Genomic DNA, 25,020 nt, shown 5'->3' with positions numbered 1-25,020 from the left:
GTCCTGTTAACTTGACAGACAGTCCAGTGATGATGTGATGTTGACAGTGTCTTTTGTCCCCTCATCAGTCTGGTGTTCAGTCAGTCTCTCATCTCTCTGGACCTGATTGAAGACTTCCTGGAGCTGTCTGGCCGAGCCAAAGAGGAGGAGAAACCCTCTCCCTACAAAGGTACTGTACTGCCCTACACCCTAACCCCTCCCCCCTAGAAGAGAGGGACAACCCTCTCATTACAGAGGTAGTCCCTGGACACACTGTCCACAAACAACCCCTAGCCTAGTGTTTCCCAACCTTGTCCGTTATGTGCACCACCACTGGAACATGACATGCTGACCACACCGCTGACCACACCGCTGACCACACCGCTCGTGTTGCGTGTGTTGTAAAGTAAATGCACACATACATGCACCTACACTGCTCTCCCACATCAATGACTGTCTGCGTAGCCAGTCGCTAAAATACGACTCGGTTCTATTTGTGATGCATGACGTGCTGCAATTCCCGTCTCTCCCATCTCCTCGTTGGTTTTTAGGAGCATATACCCACGTGGGTGATTGAAAGATGAACTGAGGTCCACACTCCAGTCCAGTTGGTGGTGGTAAAGCACCTTCAAGTTGGTTGCCAACCGCCATATAAAGTCCAAAGAAGAAGAAGCCTGATGGAGGAGAGATGACTAGAAATTAACTTGGTTTACCCTTTTATGGGAGGATTCATTTGTCGTAGGACCTTATGCAGGAGTAGAGGACCTTATGCATTTCAGGTAAAATAACAACCCAATGTTTATATCCCAGGACAAATTAGCTAGCTACATTTCCATAAATGTTTAATGCTTTTCGACCCGTCCCCAAATTAATATAGTTGATTCAGAGTTAGTTTTCATATTTCAACCTGCATGTCCTGATCTCCTCTGGTGTGGGAGGACAACCTCAACATGCGGAAGGTGTCCCTGGGGGACGGTGTCTCGGGGGGGCGGTGTCTCGGGGGGACGGTGTCTCGGGCGGACGGTGTCTTGGGCGGACGGTGTCTCGGGGGGACGGTGTCTCGGGGGGACGGTGTCTCGGGGGGGACAGTGTCTCATGCGGAAGCGCATGTTAGACCGCTGCACCACTCAGGATCCCAAAACATAAGAATCAAGTGACTGATGGTCTAAAGTAGTGTACTACCCCCATGGGCCTTGGTCTAAAGTAGTGTACTACCCCTATGGGCCCTGGTCTAAAGTAGTGCACTACCCTATGGGTCCTGGTCTAATGTAGTGTACTACCCCCATGGGCCCTGGTCTAAAGTAGTGCACTACCCTATGGGCCCTGGTCTAAAGTAGTGTACTACCCCCATGGGCCCTGGTCTAAAGTAGTGTACTACCCCCATGGGCCCTGGTCTAAAGTAGTGTACTACCCCCATGGGCCCTGGTCTAAAGTAGTGTACTACCCCCATGGGCCCTGGTCTAAAGTAGTGTACTACCCCCATGGGCCCTGGTCTAATGTAGTGTACTACCCCCATGGGCCTTGGTCTAAAGTAGTGTACTACCCCTATGGGCCCTGGTCTAAAGTAGTGCACTACCCTATGGGTCCTGGTCTAATGTAGTGTACTACCCCCATGGGCCCTGGTCTAAAGTAGTGCACTACCCTATGGGCCCTGGTCTAAAGTAGTGTACTACCCCCATGGGCCCTGGTCTAAAGTAGTGCACTACCCTATGGGTCCTGGTCTAATGTAGTGCACTACCCCTATGGGCCCTGGTCTAAAGTAGTGCACTACCCTATGGGCCCTGGTCTAAAGTAGTGCACTACCCCTATGGGTCCTGGTCTATAGTAGTACACTACCCCTATGGGCCCTGGTCTAAAGTAGTGCACTACCCTGTGGGCCCTGGTCTAAAGTAGTGCACTACCCCTATGGGCCCTGGTCTAAAGTAGTGCACTACCCTGTGGGCCCTGGTCTAAAGTAGTGCACTACCCCTATGGGCCCTGGTCTATGGGCCCTGGTCTAAAATAGTGCACTACCCCTATGGGCCCTGGTCTAAAGTAGTGCACTACCCCTATGGGCCCTGGTCTAATGTAGTGCACTACCCTATGGGTCCTGGTCTAATGTAGTGCACTACCCTATGGGTCCTGGTCTAATGTAGTGCACTACCCTATGGGTCCTGGTCTAATGTAGTGCACTACCCCTATGGGTCCTGGTTCTATGTAGTGCACTACCCCTATGGGTCCTGGTCTAATGTAGTGCACTACCCCTATGGGTCCTGGTCTAATGTAGTGCACTACCCCTATGGGTCCTGGTCTAATGTAGTGCACTACCCCTATGGGCCCTGGTCTAATGTAGTGCACTACCCTATGGGCCCTGGTCTAATGTAGTGCACTACCCCTATGGGTATGGGCTAGTGTAGTGCACTACCTCTATGGGTGTTGGTCTAATGTAGTGCACTACCCTATGGGTCCTGGTCTAATGTAGTGCACTACCCTATGGGCCCTGGTCTAATGTAGTGCACTACCCTATGGGTCCTGGTCTAATGTAGTGCACTACCCCTATGGGTCCTGGTCTAATGTAGTGCACTACCCCTATGGGTCCTGGTCTAATGTAGTGCACTACCCCTATGGGTCCTGGTCTAATGTAGTGCACTACCCCTATGGGTCCTGGTCTAATGTAGTGCACTACCCCTATGGGTCCTGGTCTAATGTAGTGCACTACCCCTATGGGTCCTGGTCTAATGTAGTGCACTGTATTGGGAATATGGTGCTCTTTGAGATGCTTTATCTCCAGTTGTCTCTGTGGTTTTGCACTCAGGCTTTAAAGCCTCCAGTAACCCCGTGGTGGGGTTACTGGAGGAGACCGTGGCGGGGTTACTGGAGGAGACCGTGGCGGGGTTACTGGAGGAGACCGTGGTGGGATTACTGGAGGAGAGCGTTGCGGGGTTACTGGAGGAGACCGTGGTGGGGTTACTGGAGGAGACCGTGGTGGGATTACTGGAGGAGACCGTGGCGGGGTTACTGGAGGAGACCGTGGCGGGGTTACTGGAGGAGACCGTGGCGGGGTTACTGGAGGAGACCGTGGTGGGATTACTGGAGGAGAGCGTTGCGGGGTTACTGGAGGAGACCGTGGTGGGGTTACTGGAGGAGACCGTGGTGGGATTACTGGAGGAGACCGTGGCGGGGTTACTGGAGGAGACCGTGGCGGGGTTACTGGAGGAGACCGTGGCGGGGTTACTGGAGGAGACCGTGGCGGGGTTACTGGAGGAGACCGTGGCGGGGTTACTGGAGGAGAGCGTTGCGGGGTTACTGGAGGAGAGCGTGGCGGGGTTACTGGAGGAGACCGTGGCGGGGTTACTGGAGGAGACCGTGGCGGGGTTACTGGAGGAGACCGTGGCGGGGTTACTGGAGGAGACCGTGGCGGGGTTACTGGAGGAGACCGTGGCGGGGTTACTGGAGGAGACCGTGGCGGGGTTACTGGAGGAGAGCGTGGCGGGGTTACTGGAGGAGACCGTGGCGGGGTTATGGCGTGTTGGTACCGGGGGAGACCGTGGCGTGTTGGTACCGGGGGAGAGCGTGGCGTGTTGGTACCGGAGGAGACAGTGGAGTGCTGTTACCGGAGGAGACCTTGGCGTGCTGTTACCGGAGGAGACCGTGGCGTGCTGTTACCGGAGGAGACCGTGGCGTGTTGGTACCGGGGGAGACCGTGGCGGGTTGGTACCGGAGGAGACCGTGGCGGGTTGGTACCGGAGGAGAGCGTGGCGTGTTGGTACCGGAGGAGAGCGTGGCGTGTTGGTTCCGGAGGAGAGCGTGGCGTGTTGGTACCGGAGGAGACCGTGGCGGGTTGGTACCGGAGGAGAGCGTGGCGTGTTGGTACCGGAGGAGACCGTGGCGTGTTACCGGGGGAGAGCGTGGCAGGGTCGTAATGAGAGAAAACAACACACTCTGAAGACATGCAACATGTGTACTGGTACATGCACACAGTATTTCTCTCTGCCCCTCTCAACAAACACAGCCTCTGGCGTTAGGTCATGTTCTTAATTAAGCCTTGGCATCTGGTTTTGCTTACGTTTTGAAAATGATTAGACCTTGACTCTTTAAAAAGAAGATATAACACAAAAAAATGTTTGCTTAAGGGTTAGCAATTTGTAATGAAAAGATCAGTGAAGTAATTGGACCCATACTGAATGTTAGTTGTGAAGCAGGCAGCATGCGTGTGTGTTAAGCAGGCTATATTAAAAGGCTTGATCACTTGTGCCTGAGAGGCCTCGTTTGGCCTGGCCTCCACTATCGCTGTTCTCTCAGTACTTTAGTTTACATCTCTCAAATCAATTTCAATTCAAGGGGCTTTATTGGCATGGGAAACACATGTTAACATTGCCAAAGCAAGTGAAATAGATAATAAACAAAAGTGAAATAAACAAGAAAAATGAACCGTAAACATTACACTCTCAAAAGTTCCAAAAGAACAGAGACATTTAAAATGTCATATTATGTCTTTATACGGTGTTGTAACAATGTGCAAATAATTACAAAAGGGAATTTACAATGGTGTTTGTTCTTCATTGGTTGCCCCTTTTCTTGTGGCAACAAGTCACACATCTTGCTGCCGTGAGTTGATCAACATTTAATTGGTTTTCTAATTCTTTGTGGATCTGTGTAATCTGTGGGAAATGTGTGTCTCTACTATGGACATACATTTGGCAGGTTAGGAAGTGCATCTCAGTTTCCACCTCATTTTGTGGGCATTGTGCACATAGGCTGTCTTCTCTTGAGAGCCAGGTCTGCCTACGTCGGCCTTTCTTAATTACAAGGCTATGCTCACTGAGTCTTCTCTCTCTCTCAGTACTCTCTCTGTTCTCCCCTCTCCGTTCTCCCCTCTGTTCTCCCCTCTCTGTTCTCTGTTCTCCTCTCTCTGTTCTCCTCTCTCTGTTCTCCCCTCTCCGTTCTCCTCTCTCCGTTCTCCTCTCTCTGTTCTCCCCTCTCCGTTCTCCCCTCTCCGTTCTCCCCTCTCCGTTCTCCCTTCTCCGTTCTCCTCTCTCCGTTCTCCTCTCTCCGTTCTCCTCTTTCCGTTCTCCCCTCTCCGTTCTCCCCTCTCCGTTCTCCTCTCTCCGTTCTCCTCTCTCCGTTCTCCTCTCTCCGTTCTCCTCTCTCCGTTCTCCTCTCTCCGTTCTCCCCTCTGTTCTCCCCTCTCCGTTCTCCCCTCTCCGTTCTCCCCTCTCCGTTCTCCTCTCTCCGTTCTCCTCTCTCCGTTCTCCTCTCTCCGTTCTCCTCTTTCCGTTCTCCCCTCTCCGTTCTCCCCTCTCCGTTCTCCTCTCTCCGTTCTCCTCTCTCCGTTCTCCTCTCTCCGTTCTCCCCTCTGTTCTCCCCTCTCTGTTCTCCCCTCTCCGTTCTCCTCTCTCCGTTCTCCGTTCTCCCCTCTCCGTTCTCCCCTCTCCGTTCTCCTCTCTCCGTTCTCCCCTCTCCGTTCTCCCCTCTGTTCTCCTCTCTCCGTTCTCCCCTCTCCGTTCTCCCCTCTCCATTCTCCCCTCTCCGTTCTCCCCTCTGTTCTCCGTTCACCTCTCTCCGTTCTCCCCTCTCCGTTCTCCCCTCTCTGTTCTCCGTTCTCCCCTCTCCGTTCTCCTCTCTCCGTTCTCTCTCCGTTCTCCTCTCTCCGTTCTCCTCTCTCTGTTCTCCCCTCTCTGTTCTCCCCTCTCTGTTCTCCCCTCTCTGTTCTCCCCTCTCTGTTCTCCCCTCTCTGTTCTCCTCTCTCTGTTCTCCTCTCTCCGTTCTCCCCTCTGTTCTCCTCTCTCCGTTCTCCGTTCTCCCCTCTCCGTTCTCCCCTCTCCGTTCTCCTCTCTCCGTTCTCCCCTCTCCGTTCTCCCCTCTGTTCTCCTCTCTCCGTTCTCCCCTCTCCGTTCTCCCCTCTCCATTCTCCCCTCTCCGTTCTCCCCTCTGTTCTCCGTTCACCTCTCTCCGTTCTCCCCTCTCCGTTCTCCCCTCTCTGTTCTCCGTTCTCCCCTCTCCGTTCTCCTCTCTCCGTTCTCTCTCCGTTCTCCTCTCTCCGTTCTCCTCTCTCTGTTCTCCCCTCTCTGTTCTCCCCTCTCTGTTCTCCCCTCTCTGTTCTCCCCTCTCTGTTCTCCCCTCTCTGTTCTCCTCTCTCTGTTCTCCTCTCTCCGTTCTCCCTTCTGTTCTCCTCTCTCCGTTCTCCCCTCTCCGTTCTCCTCTCTCTGTTCTCCCCTCTGTTCTCCCCTCTCCGTTCTCCCCTCCGTTCTCCCCTCCGTTCTCCCCTCTGTTCTCCCCTCTCCGTTCTCCCCTCTCCATTCTCCTCTCTCCGTTCTCCTCTCTCTGTTCTCCGTTCTCCTCTCTCCGTTCTCCTCTCTCTGTTCTCCCCTCTCCGTTCTCCCCTCTTCTCTCTCAGCACTTACATCTCCATATGGTGTCATGCTCAGTTTGATCTACTCCAGGAAGTGATGTTATTGATTTTCTCAGTGCCGCCTTCTCTCAATGAGTACACTACGTGACCAAAAGTATGTGGACTGCTCGTCCAACATCTCCTCCCCCTTCGCCTCTATAACAGCCTCCACTCTCCTGGGAAGGCTTTCCACTAGATGTAGGAACATTGCTGCTATAACAGCCTCCACTCTTCTGGGAAGGCTTTCCACTAGATGTAGGAACATTGCTGCTATAACAGCCTCCACTCTTCTGGGAAGGCTTTCCACTAGATGTAGGAACATTGCTGCTATAACAGCCTCCACTCTTCTGGGAAGGCTTTCCACTAGATGTAGGAACATTGCTGCTATAACAGCCTCCACTCTTCTGGGAAGGCTTTCCACTAGATGTAGGAACATTGCTGCTATAACAGCCTCCACTCTTCTGGGAAGGCTTTCCACTAGATGTTGGAACATTGCTGCTATAACAGTCTCCACTCTTCTGGGAAGGCTTTCCACTAGATGTTGGAACATTGCTGCTATTACAGCCTCCACTCTTCTGGGAAGGCTTTCCACTAGATGTAGGAACATTGCTGCTATAACAGCCTCCACTCTTCCGGGAAGGCTTTCCACTAGATGTAGGAACATTGCTGCTATAACAGCCTCCACTCACCTGGGAAGGCTTTCCACTAGATGTTGGAACATTGCTGCTATAACAGCCTCCACTCTTCTGGGAAGGCTTTCCACTAGATGTTGGAACATTGCTGCTATAACAGCCTCCACTCTCCTGGGAAGGCTTTCCACTAGATGTTGGAACATTGCTGCTATAACAGCCTCCACTCACCTGGGAAGGCTTTCCACTAGATGTTGGAACATTGCTGCTATAACAGCCTCCACTCTTCTGGGAAGGTTTTCCACTAGATGTTGGAACATTGTTGCTTTAACTTCTTATGGAGGTGGTCCCTGCACAGGGACCGCTCAGCGGAAATTTCAGAGCGCCACCTATAGTACTTGAGTATAGTACTCGATAAATCTCAAACTTTCATAAAAATACACATGCAAGGTACTGAATTAAAGCTACACTCGTTGTGAATCTAGCCACCAGTCAGATTTGTAAAATGCTTTTCGGCGAAAGCATGAGAAGCTATTATCTGATAGCATGCACCCCCCCCAAAATACCAGCACGACACGTAAACAACAGATTTTGCGGTAGCCGGCGCTACCCAAAACGCAGAAATAAAATATAAAACATTCATTACCTTGGACGAGCTTCTTTGTTGGCACTCCTATATGTCCCATAAACATCACAATTGGGTCTTTTTCCCGATTAAATCCGTCATTGTATACCCAAAATGTCATTTGCTGAAGGCCAGTCTGATGCTGCAAAAAGTCCATTTACAAGACGCAACGTCACTTTTTAAAATTACAAAAGTCGCCTATAAACTTATACAAATCACTTCAAACGACGTTTCTAAACCAACTTTAGGTATTAATAAACGTTAATGATGTATCAAATTGATCACAGGGCGATCTGTATTCGATAGCAGCAAGTCTGGAAATCATCGTCCATTTTTTCAGTTTCACAACATACTGTGGTGCGCCTCAAGAAAGGAGGGGCTTATTCGTGTTGTAACCAAGGATAAATAAGTTAGAAAATGATGGCGACATCGTGTGGAAGCTGTAGGTCCTCATTTATTTTAGGTCGCCTTAAACAATACATTGAGTGGCGGACAAATATTTTTTTTGTGTTTTTGGTAAACAGTTTTACCAGGGATTTTTACTCCTAAACACGTTCTGTTATAGCCACAGACCCGATTTAACCAGTTTTAGAGACTTCAGAGAGTTTTCTATCCACACATACTTATCATATGCATATACTATATTCCTGGCATGAGTAGCAGGACTTTGAAATGTTGCGCGATTTTTAACAAAAAGCTGCGAAAATTTGCATCATCCATAACAGGATAACAGCCTCCACTCTCCTGGGAAGGCTTTCCACTAGATGTTGGAACATTGCTGCTATAACAGCCTCCACTCTTCTGGGAAGGTTTTCCATTAGATGTTGGAACAATGCTGCTATAACAGCCTCCACTCTTCTGGGAAGGTTTTCCATTAGATGTTGGAACAATGCTGCTACAACAGCCTCCACTCTTCTGGGAAGGTTTTCCATTAGATGTTGGAACAATGCTGCTATAACAGCCTCCACTCTTCTGGGAAGGCTTTCCACTAGATGTTGGAACATTGCTGCTATAACAGCCTCCACTCTCCTGGGAAGGTTTTCCATTAGATGTTGGAACAATGCTGCTATAACAGCCTCCACTCTCCTGGGAAGGCTTTCCACTAGATGTTGGAACATTGCTGCTATAACAGCCTCCACTCTTCTGGGAAGGCTTTCCACTAGATGTTGGAACATTTCTGCGGGGACTTAGTGAGGTCTGGCACTGATGTTAGGCGATTAGGCCTGGCTCGCAGTTGCCGTTCCAATTAATCCCAAAAGTGTACGATGGGTTTGAGGTCAAGGCTCTGTCCATTTCTGTATGGACCTCGCTTTGTGCATGGGGGCATTATCATGCTGAAATAGGAAAGACCCTTGGAAGCACATAATTGTCTAGAATGTAATTGTATGCTGTAGCATTAATATTTCCCTTCACTGGAAATAAGAGGCCTAGCCTGAACCATGAAAAACAGCCCCAGACAATTATTCTTCCACCAAACTTTACAGTTGGCAGTTGGGGTGTTCAAACCCAGATTCGTCCGTCAGACAGCCAGATGGTGAAGCGTGATTCATTACTCCAGAGAACACCTTTCCACTGCTCCAGAGTCCAATGGCGACAAGCTTTACACCACTCCAGCTGACGCTTGGCTTTGCGCACGGTGATCTTAGGCTTGTGTGTGGCTGCTCTGCCATGGAAACCCATTTCACGAAGCTCCCAACGAACAGTTGTTGTGCTGACGTTGCTTCCAAAGGCAGTATGGAACTCGTTAGTGAGAGTTGCAACAGAGGACACTTCAGCACTCGGAGGTCCTAGACTCGGCTCCTAGACGTTTCCACTTCACAGTAACAGCCCTGACAGTTGACCAAGGCAGCTCTAGCAGGGAAGACATTTGACCCCTGACTTGTTGGAAAGGTGGCATCCCATTAGCCACTAAATGGTGCTCATGACATCATCAGGACATCTGGTGTAATAGAAGTGTGTTATTTACAGGAAGATCACCAGTCTCCCTTCTGCTATAATGGGGATCCTGTTTACTACCAATAATGCCTGCAGTGCCGTGGTTGTCCTTTGAACTTTGTGGCTTCAGTGAGAGGGCAGTCATTCTCCCCTGGCCATTTTTTTGTGATTTGTTTTGGAACTGGGCCTGTCTAGGGATTGGTCTGGAACTGGGCCTGTCTAGGGATTGGTCTGGAACTGGGCCTGTCTAGGGATTGGTCTGGAACTGGGCCTGTCTAGGGATTGGTTTGGAACTGGGCCTGTCTAGGGATTGGTCTGGAACTGGGCCTGTCTAGGGATTGGTCTGGAACTGGGCCTGTCTAGGGATTGGTCTGGAACTGGGCCTGTCTAGGGATTGGTCTGGAACTGGGCCTGTCTAGGGATTGGTCTGGAACTGGGCCTGTCTAGGGATTGGTCTGGAACTGGGCCTGTCTAGGGATTGGTTTGGAACTGGGCCTGTCTAAGGATTGGTCTGGAACTGGGCCTGTCTAGGGATTGGTTTGGAACTGGGCCTGTCTAGGGATTGGTTTGGAACTGGGCCTGTCTAGGGATTGGTCTGGAACAGGGCCTGTAGGGATTGGTTTGGAACTGGGCCTGTCTAGGGATTGGTTTGGAAGTGGGCCTGTCTAGGGATTGGTTTGGAAGTGGGCCTGTCTAGGGATTGGTTTGGAAGTGGGCCTGTCTAGGGATTGGTTTGGAAGTGGGCCTGTGTAGGGATTGGTTTGGACATAGGCCTGTCTAGGGATTGGTTTAGAACTAGGCCTGTCTAGGGATTGGTTTAGAACTAGGCCTGTCTAGGGATTGGTTTGGAACTAAACCTGTCAAGGGATTGGTTTGGAAGTGGGCCTGTCTAGGGATTGGTTTGGAACTGGGCCTGTGTAGGGATTGGTTTGGACATAGGCCTGTCTAGGGATTGGTTTGGACATAGGCCTGTCTAGGGATTGGTCTGGAACTGGGCCTGTCTAGGGATTGGTTTGGACCTAGGCCTGTCTAGGGATTGGTTTGGACCTAGGCCTGTCTAGGGATTGGTTTGGACCTAGGCCTGTCTAGGGATTGGTTTGGACCTAGGCCTGTCTAGGGATTTGTTTGGAACTGGGCCTGTCTAGGGATTGGTTTGGAACTGGGCGTGTCTATTGGCTACCTAAACTGAAGCTGACAGGAGAGTAAGGTCTCCTGAGTGGTGCAGTGGTACTAGAGGCGTCACTACAGACCCTGGTTTCAATCCAGGCTGTATCAACCGGCCGGGAGTCCCATTGGCTCATCGTCGTCCGGCTTAGGGTTTGGCTGGTGTAGGTTGACGTTTTACATGAGAATTTGTTCTTAACTGACTTGCCTAGTAAAATAAAGCCAAACTGTATGATTACTTTTTGAAGACTGTCGTCTAACTACACTATGTGTTTACCTGTGCAGGCGAGGGGAAGTGGTTCCGGAACATAGACTACTACCGGTTGGACGGCTCCACCAACGCCCTGAACCGGAAGAAGTGGGCAGAAGAGTTCAATGACTCCAGCAATGTCCGGTAAACTACACCTCGCTCTCCACACCTCTACTACGCCCCGCTCTCCTCACCTCTACTACACCCTTCTCTCCACACCTCTACTACGCCCCGCTCTCCACACCTCTACTACACCGCTACTACACCCCTCTCTCCACACCTCTACTACACCTCTACTACACCTCTACTACACCCCTCTCCACACCTCTACTACACCCCTCTCTTCACACCTCTACTACACCCCTCTCTCCACACCTCTACTACACCCCTCTCTCCACACCTCTACTACACCCCTCTCTCCATACCTCTACTACACCTCTACTACACCCCTCTCTCCACACTTCTACTACGCCCTCTCTCCACACCTCTACTACGCCCCTCTCTCCACACCTCTACTACACCCCTCTCTCCACACCTCTACTACACCCCTCGCTCCACACCTCTACTACACCTCTACTACACCTCTCTCTCCACACCTCTACTACACCCCTCTCTCCACACCTCTACTACACCCCTCTCTCCACACCTCTACTACGCCCCTCTCGCCACACCTCTACTACGCCCTCTCTCCACACCTCTACTACGCCCCTCTCTCCACACCTCTACTACACCCCTCTCTCCACACCTCTACTACACCCCGCTCTCCACACCTCTACTACACCTCTACTACACCCCTCTCTCCACACCTCTACTACACCCCTCTCTTCACACCTCTACTACACCTCTACTACACCCCTCTCTCCACACCTCTACTATGCCCTCTCTCCACACCTCTACTACACCCTCTCTCCACACCTCTACTACACCCCTCTCTCCACATCTCTACTACGCCCCTCTCTCCACACCTCTACTACGCCCCGCTCTCCACACCTCTACTACACCTCTACTACACCCTCTCTCCACACCTCTACTATGCCCTCTCTCCACACCTCTACTACACCCTCTCTCCACACCTCTACTACACCCCTCTCTCCACATCTCTACTACGCCCCTCTCTCCACACCTCTACTACGCCCCGCTCTCCACACCTCTACTACACCTCTACTACACCCTCTCTCCACACCTCTACTACACCCCTCTCTCCACACCTCTACTACACCTCTACTACACCCCTCTCTCCACACCTCTACTACACCCCTCTCTTCACACCTCTACTACACCTCTACTACACCCCTCTCTCCACACCTCTACTACACCTCTACTACACCCCTCTCTCCACACCTCTACTACACCCCTCTCTCCACACCTCTACTACACCTCTACTACACCCCTCTCTACACACCTCTACTACACCCCTCTCTCCACACCTCTACTACACCTCTACTACACCCCTCTCTTCACACTTCTACTACACCCCTCTCTCCACACCTCTACTACACCCCTCTCTCCACACCTCTACTACACCCCTCTCTCCACACCTCAACTACACCCCTCTCTTCACACCTCTACTACACCTCTACTACACCCCTCTCTTCACACTTCTACTACACCCCTCTCTTCACACTTCTACTACACCCCTCTCTCCACACCTCTACTACACCCCTCTCTTCACACCTCTACTACACCTCTACTACACCCCTCTCTTCACACCTCTACTACACCTCTACTACACCCCTCTCTCCACACCTCTACTACACCCCTCTCTCCACACCTCTACTACACCCCTCTCTCCACACCTCTACTACACCCCTCTCTTCACACCTCTACTACACCCCTCTCTTCACACCTCTACTACACCCCTCTCTCCACACCTCTACTACACCCCTCTCTCCACACCTCTCCACACCTCTACTACACCCCTCTCTTCACACCTCTACTACACCTCTACTACACCCCTCTCTCCACACCTCTCCACACCTCTACTACACCCCTCTCTTCACACCTCTACTACACCTCTACTACACCCCTCTCTTCACACCTCTACTACACCTCTACTACACCACGCTCTCCACTAAACATTTAAAGTCAAAGTAGTTTTGAACCATACCCTGATATCACGTCTCTTTGGTAGTCCTGTACCTTGATATTGGAGCGTAGACATGTTCCATCTCCCTCTCTAACTCTCGAACTCTCTCCCTCTAACTCTCTCTAACTCTCTCTCTCTCTAACTCTCTCCCTCTCTAACTCTCTCCCTCTCTAACTCTCTCCCTCTCTAACTCTCTCTCTCTCTCTCCCTCTCTAACTCTCTCTCCCTCTAACTGTCTCCCTCTCTCTCCCTCTAACTCTCTCCCTCTAACTGTCTCCCTCTCTCTCCCTCTAACTCTCTCCCTCTCTAACTCTCTCTCCCTCTCCCTCTCTAACTCTCTCCCTCCCTCTCTCTCCCTCTCTCTCCCTCTCTAACTCTCTCCCTCCCTCTCTCTCCCTCTCTCTCCCTCTCTAACTCTCTCCCTCTCTCTCCCTCTAACTCTCTCCCTCTCTCTTCCTTTCTCTCCCTCTCTCCCTCTCTCTCCCTGTCTCCCTCTCTCTCCCTGTCTCCCTCTCTAACTCTCCCTCTCTAACTCTCCCTCCCTCTCTCTCCCTCTCTAACTCTCTCCCTCTCTAACTCTCTCCCTCTCTCTCCCTCTCTAACTCTCTCCCTCTCTCTCCCTCTCTAACTCTCCCTCTCTCTCCCTCTCTAACTCTCTCCCTCTCTAACTCTCTCATTCTCTAACTCTCCCTCTCTCTCTCCCTCTCTAACTCTCTCCCTCTCTCCCTCTCTAACTCTCTCCCTCTCTAACTCTCTCCCTCCCTCTCTCCCTCTCTGTCTCCCTCTCTCTCCCTCTCTCCCTCTCTAACTCTCTTCCTCTCTAACTCTCTCCCTCTCTCCCTCTCTAACTCTCTCCCTCCCTCTCTCCCTCTCTGTCTACCTCTCTCTCCCTCTCTAACTCTCTCCCTCTCTAACTCTCTCCCTCTCCAACTCTCCTTCTCTCCCTCTGTAGAGGTCGGTTGTTCCTGATCTCGACCAGGGCTGGTTCTCTGGGCATCAACCTGATAGGAGCTAACAGGGTCATCATCTTCGACGCGTCCTGGAACCCGTCGTACGACATCCAGAGTATCTTCAGGCTCTACCGCTTCGGACAGCTCAAGACCTGCTACGTCTACCGATTCCTGGCTCAGGTAACCAGCCAGTCAGCCAGCCAGCCAACCAACCAGTCAGTTAGCCAGTCAACCAGCCAGTCAAGTCAACCAGCCAGCCAGCCAATCAGCCAGTCAAGTCAGCCAGCCAGCCAGTCAGTCAGTCAGTCAGCCAGCCAGCCAGCCAGCCAGCCAGTCAGTCAGTCAGTCAGTCAGTCAACCAGCCAGCCAGCCAGCCAGTCAGTCAGTCAGCCAGCCAGCCAGCCAGTCAGTCAGTCAGCCAGCCAGCCAGTCAGTCAGTCAGTCAGCCAGTCAACCAGCCATCCAGCCAGTCAACCAGTCAGCCAGCCAGCCAGTCAGTCAACCAGCCAGCCAGTCAGTCAGTCAACCAGTCAGTCAACCAGCCAGTCAACCAGCCAGCCAGTCAGTCAACCAGCCAGCCAGCCAGTCAGTCAACCAGCCAGCCAGTCAGTCAACCAGCCAGCCAGTCAGTCAACCAGCCAGCCAGCCAGTCAGTCAACCAGCCAGCCAGTCAGTCAACCAGCCAGCCAGTCAACCAGCCAGCCAGTCAACCAGCCAGCCAGTCAGTCAACCAGTAGGTCAACCAGCCAGCCAGCCAGTCAGTCAACCAGCCAGCCAGTCAGTCAACCAGCCAGTCAGTCAGTCAACCAGCCAGTCAGCCAGCCAGCCAGCCAGCCAGTCAACCAGCCAGTCAACCAGCCAGCCAGTCAGTCAACCAGCCAGTCAGTCAACCAGCCAGCCAGCCAGTCAGCCAGTCAACCTGCCAGCCAGTCAACCAGTCAACCAGCCAGCCAGTCAGCCAGCCAGCCAGCCAGTCAGTCAGTCAACCAGCCAGCCAGCCAGTCAGTCAACCAGCCAGCCAGCCAGCCAGCCAGTCAGTCAGTCAACCAGCCAGCCAGCCAGTCAGTCAACCAGCCAGCCAGTCAGTCAACCAGCCAGCCAGTCAACCAGTCAGCCAGCCAGCCAGCTAGCCAGTCAGCCAGCCAGTCACGTAATACCCAGCAGAGTTCAGACAATATCCACGACAACAAAGTAGGAACTCCATAGTTAGAAAATGTGTATTGTAGCTGGACAGTTAGTGACGTAGTGGCTTGTGTAGCTGGACAGTTAGTGACGTAGTGCCGTGTTTAGCTGGACAGTGACGTAGTGTCGTGTGTAGCTGGACAGTTAGTGACGTTGTGGCGTGTTTAGCTGGACAGTTAGTGACGTAGTGGTGTGTTTAGCTGGACAGTGACGTAGTGGCGTGTGTAGCTGGACAGTTAGTGACGTAGTGGCGTGTTTAGCTGGACAGTTAGTGACGTAGTGCCGTGTTTAGCTGGACAGTGACGTAGTGGCTTGTGTAGCTGGACAGTTAGTGACGTAGTGGCGTGTGTAGCTGGACAGTTAGTGACGTAGTGGCGTGTGTAGCTGGACAGTGATGTAGTGGCGTGTGTAGCTGGACAGTTAGTGACGTAGTGCCATGTGTAGCTGGTCAGTGACATAGTGGCGTGTGTAGCTGGACAGTGGCGTGTGTAGCTGGACAGTTAGTGACGTAGTGGCGTGTTTAGCTGGACAGTTAGTGATGTAGTGTCGTTTGTAGCTGGACAGTGACATAGTGGTGTGTGTAGCTGGACAGTTAGTAACGTAGTGCCGTGTTTAGCTGGACAGTGATGTAGTGGCGTGTGTAGCTGGAAAGTGATGTAGTGGCGTTTGTAGCTGGACAGTGACGTAGTGGCGTGTGTAGCTGGACAGTTAGTGACGTAGTGGCGTGTGTAGCTAGACAGTTAGTGACGTAGTGGCGTGTGTAGCTGGACAGTTAGTGACGTAGTGGCGTGTGTAGCTGGACAGTTAGTGACGTAGTGGCGTGTGTAGCTGGACAGTGATGTAGTGGCGTGTGTAGCTGGACAGTTAGTGACGTAGTGCCATGTGTAGCTGGTCAGTGACATAGTGGCGTGTGTAGCTGGACAGTGGCGTGTGTAGCTGGACAGTTAGTGACGTAGTGGCGTGTTTAGCTGGACAGTTAGTGATGTAGTGTCGTTTGTAGCTGGACAGTGACATAGTGGTGTGTGTAGCTGGACAGTTAGTAACGTAGTGCCGTGTTTAGCTGGACAGTGATGTAGTGGCGTGTGTAGCTGGAAAGTGATGTAGTGGCGTTTGTAGCTGGACAGTGACGTAGTGGCGTGTGTAGCTGGACAGTTAGTGACGTAGTGGCGTGTGTAGCTAGACAGTTAGTGACGTAGTGGCGTGTGTAGCTGGACAGTTAGTGACGTAGTGGCGTGTGTAGCTGGACAGTTAGTGACGTAGTGGCGTGTGTAGCTGGACAGTTAGTGACGTAGTGGCGTGTGTAGCTGGACAGTGATGTAGTGGCGTGTGTAGCTGGACAGTGACGTAGTGGTGTGTGTAGCTGGACAGTGACGTAGTGGCGTGTGTAGCTGGGTAGTTAGTGGCGTGTGTAGCTGGACAGTTAGTGACGTAGTGCCGTGTTTAGCTGGACAGTTAGTGGCGTGTGTAGCTGGATAGTTAGTGATGTAGTGGCATGTGTAGCTGGACAGTGACATAGTGGCGTGTGTAGCTGGACAGTGACGTAGTGGCGTGTGTAGCTGGACAGTGACGTAGTGGCGTGTGTAGCTGGACAGTTAGTGATATAGTGGTGTGTGTAGCTGGACAGTTAGTGACGTAGTGGCGTGTTTAGCTGGACAGTTAGTGATGTAGTGTCGTGTGTAGCTGGACAGTGACATAGTGGTGTGTGTAGCTGGACAGTTAGTGACGTAGTGGTGTGTGTAGCTGGACAGTGGCGTGTGTAGCTGGACAGTTAGTGATGTAGTGTCGTGTGTAGCTGGACAGTGATGTAGTGGTGTGTGTAGCTGGACAGTTAGTGATGTAGTGTCGTGTGTAGCTGGACAGTGACATAGTGGTGTGTGTAGCTGGACAGTTAGTTACTTAGTGCCGTGTTTAGCTGGACAGTGATGTAGTGGCGTGTGTAGCTGGAAAGTGATGTAGTGGAGTGTGTAGCTGGACAGTTAGTGGCATGTGTAGCTGGACAGTTAGTGATGTAGTGTCGTGTGTAGTTGGACAGTGACATAGTGGTGTGTGTAGCTGGACAGTTAGTGACGTAGTGGCGTGTTTAGCTGGACAGTTAGTGACGTAGTGGCGTGTGTAGCTGGACAGTGACGTAGTGGCGTGTGTAGCTGGACAGTGACGTAGTGGCGTGTGTAGCTGGACAGTGACGTAGTGGCGTGTGTAGCTGGACAGTTAGTGGCGTGTGTAGCTGGACAGTTAGTGATGTAGTGGCGTGTGTAGCTGGACAGTTAGTGATGTAGTGGCGTGTGTAGCTGGACAGTTAGTGATGTAGTGACGTGTGTAGCTGGACAGTTAGTGACGTAGTGGCGTGTTTAGCTGGACAGTTAGTAATGTAGTGGCGTATTTAGCTGGACAGTTAGTGATGTAGTGGCGTGTGTAGCTGGACAGTTAGTGATGTAGTGGCGTGTGTAGCTGAATAGTGACGTAGTGGCGTGTGTAGCTGGACAGTGACGTAGTGGCGTGTGTAGCTGGACACCTGTCCTCTTCCCCTCTCAGGGTACTATAGATGTCAACCTGTCCTCTGACCTGTCCTCTTCCCCTCTCAGGGTACTATAGATGTAAGCCTGTCCTCTTTCTCTCTCAGGGTACTATAGATGTAAACCTGTCCTCTGACCTGTCCTCTTCCCCTCTCAGGGTACTATAGATGTAAACCTGTCCTCTGACCTGTCCTCTTCCCCTCTCAGTTAGTGACGTAGTGGCGTGTGTAGCTGGACAGTTAGTGACGTAGTGGCGTGTGTAGCTGGACAGTGATGTAGTGGCGTGTGTAGCTGGACAGTGACGTAGTGGTGTGTGTAGCTGGACAGTGACGTAGTGGCGTGTGTAGCTGGGTAGTTAGTGGCGTGTGTAGCTGGACAGTTAGTGACGTAGTGCCGTGTTTAGCTGGACAGTTAGTGGCGTGTGTAGCTGGATAGTTAGTGATGTAGTGGCATGTGTAGCTGGACAGTGACATAGTGGCGTGTGTAGCTGGACAGTGACGTAGTGGCGTGTGTAGCTGGACAGTTAGTGATATAGTGGCATGTGTAGCTGGACAGTTAGTGATGTAGTGGCGTGTGTAGCTGGACAGTTAGTGATGTAGTGACGTGTGTAGCTGGACAGTTAGTGATGTAGTGGCGTGTTTAGCTGGACAGTTAGTAATGTAGTGGCGTATTTAGCTGGACAGTTAGTGATGTAGTGGCGTGTGTAGCTGGACAGTGACGTAGTGGCGTGTGTAGCTGGACACCTGTCCTCTTCCCCTCTCAGGGTACTATAGATGTCAACCTGTCCTCTGACCTGTCCTCTTCCCCTCTCAGGGTACTATAGAGGTAAGCCTGTCCTCTTCCTCTCTCAGGGTACTATAGATGTAAACCTGTCCTCTGACCTGTCCTCTTCCCCTCTCAGGGTACTATAGATGTAAACCTGTCCTCTTACCTGTCCTCTTCCCCTCTCAGGGTACTATAGATGTAAACCTGTCCTCTGACCTGTCCTCTTTCCCTCTCAGGGTACTATAGATGTAAACCTGTCCTCTTCCCCTCTCAGGGTACTATAGATGTAAACCTGTCCTCTTACCTGTCCTCTTCCCCTCTCAGGGTACTATAGATGTAAACCTGTCCTCTGACCTGTCCTCTTCCCCTCTCAGGGTACTATAGATGTAAACCTGTCCTCTTCCTCTCTCAGGGTACTATAGATGTAAACCTGTCCTCTGACCTGTCCTCTTCCCCTCTCAGGGTACTATAGATGTAAACCTATCCTCTGACCTGTCCTCTTCCCCTCTCAGGGTACTATAGATGTAAACCTGTCCTCTTGTCCTCTCAGGGTACTGTAGATGTCAACCTGTCCTCTGACCTGTCCTCTTCCCCTCTCAGGGTACTATAGATGTAAACCTATCCTCTGACCTGTCCTCTTCCCCTCTCAGGGTACTATAGATGTAAACCTGTCCTCTGACCTATCCTCTTCCCCTCTCAGGGTACTATAGATGTAAACCTGTCCTCTTCCTCTCGCAGGGTACTATAGATGTAAACCTGTCCTCTGACCTGTCCTCTTTCCCTCTCAGGGTACTATAGATGTAAACCTGTCCTCTTGTCCTCTCAGGGTACAGTAGATGTCAACCTGTCCTCTGACCTGTCCTCTTCCCCTCTCAGGGTACTATAGATGTAAATCTGTCCTCGTCCTCTCTCAGGGTACTATAGATGTAAACCTGTCCTCTTCCCCTCTCAGGGTACTATAGATGTAAACCTGTCCTCTTCCTCTCTCAGGGTACTATAGATGTAAACCTGTCCTCTGACCTGTCTTCTTTCCCTCTCAGGGTACTATAGATGTAAACCTGTCCTCTTCCCCTCTCAGGGTACTATAGATGTAAACCTGTCCTCTTCCTCTCTCAGGGTACTATAGATGTAAACCTGTCCTCTGACCTGTCTTCTTTCCCTCTCAGGGTACTATAGATGTAAACCTGTCCTCTGACCTGTCTTCTTTCCCTCTCAGGGTACTATAGATGTAAACCTGTCCTCTTCCCCTCTCATGGTACTATAGATTTAAACCTGTCCTCTTCCTCTCTCAGGGTACTATAGATGCAAACCTGTCCTCTGACCTGTCTTCTTTCCCTCTCAGGGTACTATAGATGTAAACCTGTCCTCTGACCTATCCTCTTCCCCTCTCAGGGTACTATAGATGTAAACCTGTCCTCTGACCTGTCCTCTTTCCCTGTCAGGGTACTATGGAAGAGAAGATCTATGACCGCCAGGTGGCTAAACAGTCTCTGTCCTTCCGAGTGGTGGATCAACAGCAGATAGAGAGACATTTCACCATGAATGAGCTGACGGAGCTCTACGCCTTTGAACCTGACCTTCTGGATGATCCCACTGGCAAGAAGAGCAAGAGGACCACGCCTATGCTGCCAAAGGTACCGAGGCTGGATGGGATGGCTGGGGGGGTATAATCTCTCTAGGACAGGCTTCGGTAACATAGATGTATGTAACTTCTGTCACAGGACGATGGGATGTGACTAATAACGAGGAACCATTGTTACTGGTTATTTGGACAAATCACGGTTTTGTGTGTGTGCACGCTCACCTGGCACACTCTCATAAATCTGTGTAGTGGAGGGAACTTGCGGCCCATCTGGCCCCCTGCCCACCGAGCCCCTGCAGAGGAACAGGTCCAACCCTCGTTACTGTGTTTAAACCCTCTCATTATAGACACACCGCAATATCCTTCACTGGAACAACGATGAACCAAATAACCTTTAAATGCCAAGATGCTCTCTGTTAACCTGCTCCCTCTGTGCATATGTACCCTGGAATGTGTGTGTGTGTGTGTGTGTGTGTGTGTGTGTGTGTGTGTGTGTGTGTGTGTGTGTGTGTGTATAACAGGTTAGTGTGCAGCCAGCTGCCTTTGATCTTTAGAGATGTCATAAACCCTGTTGTTTATCCCTCCCTCGGTCTGTCCGGCCTGCGTCCACCCTCCAGCTCTCTCTGTCTCGTTCCATTGTTTCCTCTCTTCATGGGTGCAGGTGCTGTGTGACAGGCTGGTTTGGCCCCCGAGGGCCCCACCATGCCGTTTAATGATCTCAGCACAGCCTTTAGAGAGGCTGTCTAACAGCACAACACAGCTGCTCCGACATTAATCTGTTTACTGCCTTTTACCAAATACATGGATGAATCCGTTGGCGAGGAGAGATGGATGAATCTTTTAGAGAGATGGATGAATCTTTTAGAGAGATGGATGAATCTTTTAGAGAGATGGATGAATCTGTTGGAGAGGAGAGGTGGATGAGTCTGTTGGAGAGGAGAGATGGATGAGTCTGTTGGAGAGGAGAGATGGATGAGTCTGTTGGAGAGGAGAGATGGATGAGTCTGTTGGAGAGATGGATGAGTCTGTTGGAGAGATGGATGAGTCTGTTGGAGAGATGGATGAGTCTGTTGGAGAGATGGATGAGTCTGTTGGAGAGATGGATGAGTCTGTTGGAGAGGAGAGGTGGATGAGTCTGTTGGAGAGGAGAGGTGGATGAGTCTGTTGGAGAGGAAAGATGGATGAGTCTGTTGGAGAGGAGAGGTGGATGAGTCTGTTGGAGAGGAGAGGTGGATGAGTCTGTTGGAGAGGAGAGGTGGATGAGTCTGTTGGAGAGGTGGATGAGTCTGTTGGAGAGGTGGATGAGTCTGTTGGAGAGGTAGATGGGTCTGTTGGAGAGGTGGATGAGTCTGTTGGAGAGGTGGATGAGTCTGTTGGAGAGGAGAGGTGAATGAGTCTGTTGGAGAGGTGGATGAGTCTGTTGGAGAGGTAGATGGGTCTGTTGGAGAGGTAGATGGGTCTGTTGGAGAGGTGGATGAGTCTGTTGGAGAGGTGGATGAGTCTGTTGGAGAGGAGAGGTGGATGAGTCTGTTGGAGAGGAGAGGTGGATGAGTCTGTTGGAGAGGAGAGGTGGGTGAGTCTGTTGGAGAGGAGAGGTGGATGAGTGTTGGAGAGGTGGATGAGTCTGTTGGAGAGGTGGATGAGTCTTGTTGGAGAGGTGGATGAGTCTGTTGGAGAGGTGGATGAGTCTGTTGGAGAGGAGAGGTGAATGAGTCTGTTGGAGAGGTGGATGAGTCTGTTGGAGAGGTGGATGAGTCTGTTGGAGAGGAGAGGTGGATGAGTCTGTTGGAGAGGTGGATGAGTCTGTTGGAGAGGAGAGGTGAATGAGTCTGTTGGAGAGGAGAGATGGATGAGTCTGTTGGAGAGGAGAGGTGGATGAGTCTGTTGGAGAGGAGAGATGGATGAGTCTGTTGGAGAGGAGTGATGGATGAGTCTGTTGGAGAGGAGAGATGGATGAGTCTGTTGGAGAGGAGAGATGGATGAGTCTGTTGGAGAGGAGATATGGATGAGTCTGTTGGAGAGGAGAGATGGAGGAGTCTGTTGAAGAGGAGAGATGGAGGAGTCTGTTGAAGAGGAGAGATGGATGAGTCTGTTGAAGAGGAGAGATGGATGAGTCTGTTGGAGAGGTGGATGAGTCTGTTGGAGAGGAGAGGTGGATGAGTCTGTTGGAGAGGAGAGGTGGATGAGTCTGTTGGAGAGGAGAGGTGGATGAGTCTGTTGGAGAGGAGAGGTGGATGAGTCTGTTGGAGAGGTGGATGAGTCTGTTGGAGAGGTGGATGAGTCTGTTGGAGAGGTGAATGAGTCTGTTGGAGAGGAGAGATGGATGAGTCTGTTGGCGAGATGGATGAGTCTGTTGGAGAGGAGAGATGGATGAGTCTGTTGGAGAGGAGAGATGGATGAGTCTGTTGGAGAGGAGAGATGGATGAGTCTGTTGGAGAGGAGAGGTGGATGAGTCTGTTGGAGAGGAGAGATGGATGAGTCTGTTGGAGAGGAGAGGTGGATGAGTCAGTTGGAGAGGTGGATGAGTCTGTTGGTGAGGAGAGGTGGATGAGTCTGTTGGTGAGGAGAGGTGGATGAGTCTGTTGGAGAGATGGATGAGTCTGTTGGAGAGGAGAGATGGATGAGTCTGTTGGAGAGATGGATGAGTCTGTTGGAGAGGAGAGGTGGATGAGTCTGTTGGAGAGGAGAGATGGATGAGTCTGTTGGAGAGGAGAGATGGATGAGTCTGTTGGAGAGGAGAGATGGATGAGTCAGTTGGAGAGGAGAGATGGATAAGTCAGTTGGAGAGGAGGAAGTGTTGGTTGGAGAAGAGAGAGTGTGCGATGTGTATTGATGTTTAACTAGCCATCTAAATCCAGTGATGTTTATATGACAGGGTTTACTGCCCACTATTAAAGATGTCTAGCTGACCGCCTCTTAAACCAGATGACCTGCTCTGTTCTGGCCACAGACTAGTACAGCTGTTAGCTGTACCTGAACCCAGCAGTACTGTTAGTTCTGCTGGGTTCAGTACAGCTGTTGGTTCAGGTACAGCTGTTAGTTCTGCTGGGTTCAGGTACAGCTGTTAGTTCTGCTGGGTTCATGTACAGCTGTTAGTTCTGCTGGGTTCAGGGACAGCTGTTAGTTCTGCTGGGTTCAGGGACAGCTGTTAGTTCTGCTTGGTTCAGGGACAGCTGTTAGTTCTGCTGGGTTCATGTACAGCTGTTAGTTCTGCTGGGTTCAGGGACAGCTGTTAGTTCTGCTGGGTTCAGGGACAGCTGTTAGTTATGCTGGGTTCAGGGACAGCTGTTAGTTCTGCTGGGTTCATGTACAGCTGTTAGTTCTGCTGGGTTCAGGGACAGCTGTTCGTTCTGCTGGGTTCAGGGACAGCTGTTAGTTCTGCTGGGTTCATGTACAGCTGTTAGTTATGCTGGGTTCAGGGACAGCTGTTAGTTCTGCTGGGTTCAGGGACAGCTGTTAGTTCTGCTGGGTTCAGGGACAGCTGTTAGTTCTGCTGGGTTCAGGGACAGCTGTTAGTTCTGCTGGGTTCAGGGACAGCTGTTAGTTCTGCTGGGTTCAGGGACAGCTGTTAGTTCTGCTGGGTTCAGGGACAGCTGTTAGTTCTGCTGGGTTCATGTACAGCTGTTAGTTCTGCTGGGTTCAGGGACAGCTGTTAGTTCTGCTGGGTTCAGGGACAGCTGTTAGTTCTGCTGGGTTCAGGGACAGCTGTTAGTTCTGCTGGGTTCAGGGACTCTCCCCTCACCCTCTCTCCCCTCACCCTCTCTCCCCTCACCCTCTCTCCCCTCACCCTCTCTCCCCTCACCCTCTCTCTCCCCTCACCCTCTCTCCCCTCACCCTCTCTCCCCTCACCCTCTCTCTCCCCTCACCCTCTCTCTCCTCACCCTCTCTCCCCTCACCCTCTCTCTCCTCACCCTCTCTCTCCCCTCACCCTCTCTCCCCTCACCCTCTCTCCCCCCTCACCCTCTCTCCCCTCACCCTCTCTCTCCCCTCACCCTCTCTCCCCTCACCCTCTCTCCCCTCACCCTCTCTCCCCTCACCCTCTCTCCCCTCACCCTCTCTCCCCTCACCCTCTCTCCCCTCACCCTCTCTCTCCCCTCACCCTCTCTCCCCTCACCCTCTCTCCCCCCTCACCCTCTCTCCCCCCTCACCCTCTCTCTCCCCTCACCCTCTCTCTCCCCTCACCCTCTCTCTCCCCTCACCCTCTCTCCCCTCACCCTCTCTCCCCTCACCCTCTCTCTCCCCTCACCCTCTCTCCCCTCACCCTCTCTCCCCTCACCCTCTCTCTCCTCACCCTCTCTCTCTCCTCACCCTCTCTCTCCTCACCCTCTCCACCCCAGTTGTTTTCCTTGTCTCCCTCCGTCAGTCTACCTGATGGTGTAATTACTCCATCCCTCTCTTTAAGATACTCATTGTTTGTGTCCCAAATGGCAAACTATTCCCTATGTAGTGCACTACTTTAGACCCTATTCCCTATGTAGTGCACTACTTTAGACCCTATTCCCTATGTAGTGCACTACTTTAGACCCTATTCCCTATGTAGTGCACTACTTTAGACCCTATTCCCTATGTAGTGCACTACTTTAGACCCTATTCCCTATTTAGTGCACTACTTTAGACCCTATTCCCTATTTAGTGCACTACTTTAGACCCTATTCCCTATTTAGTGCACTACTTTAGACCAGAGCCCTTTGGGCCAAGGAAGCAGCTTGTTTCCTCTTGACAGAGGGAGCAGCCATGAGCCCCACTAACCCCAGACACAGGAGAAGCCCCCCCCCCCCACACACACACACACACACACACTGACAGGCTCTACTGTCTGACTGACAGGCTCTACTGTCTGACTGGAGCTGTACAGGACTGACAGGCTCTACTGTCTAACTGACAGGCTCTACTGTCTGACTGACAGGCTCTACTGTCTGACTGACAGGCTCTACTGTCTGACTGGAGCTGTACAGGACTGACAGGCTCTACTGTCTGACTGACAGGCTCT

At 51.6% G+C, this 25,020-nt stretch overlaps 1 protein-coding gene across 9 annotated transcripts in view; it reads left to right on the top strand.

The window, feature by feature from the left end:
- Positions 1 to 25,020, top strand: part of LOC110516980 (chromatin remodeler ATRX) — a 122,750-nt gene that overhangs the window by 76,873 nt on the left and 20,857 nt on the right. For all 9 annotated transcript variants that reach the window (XM_090221168.1, XM_090221165.1, XM_090221164.1 and 6 more), the window contains 4 exons: positions 69 to 169; positions 10,988 to 11,096; positions 13,991 to 14,168; positions 19,891 to 20,082. In XM_090221168.1, coding sequence (XP_090077294.1) covers positions 69 to 169; positions 10,988 to 11,096; positions 13,991 to 14,168; positions 19,891 to 20,082 — 580 coding nt within the window. The remainder of the gene's footprint in view (positions 1 to 68; positions 170 to 10,987; positions 11,097 to 13,990; positions 14,169 to 19,890; positions 20,083 to 25,020) is intronic.

This window comes from Oncorhynchus mykiss, chromosome 25 (genome assembly GCF_057628025.1).
Source record: "Oncorhynchus mykiss isolate SJ-2025 chromosome 25, ASM5762802v1, whole genome shotgun sequence".
Lineage (NCBI taxonomy): Eukaryota > Metazoa > Chordata > Actinopteri > Salmoniformes > Salmonidae > Oncorhynchus > Oncorhynchus mykiss.
This window is presented reverse-complemented; position numbering and strand designations above follow the sequence as displayed.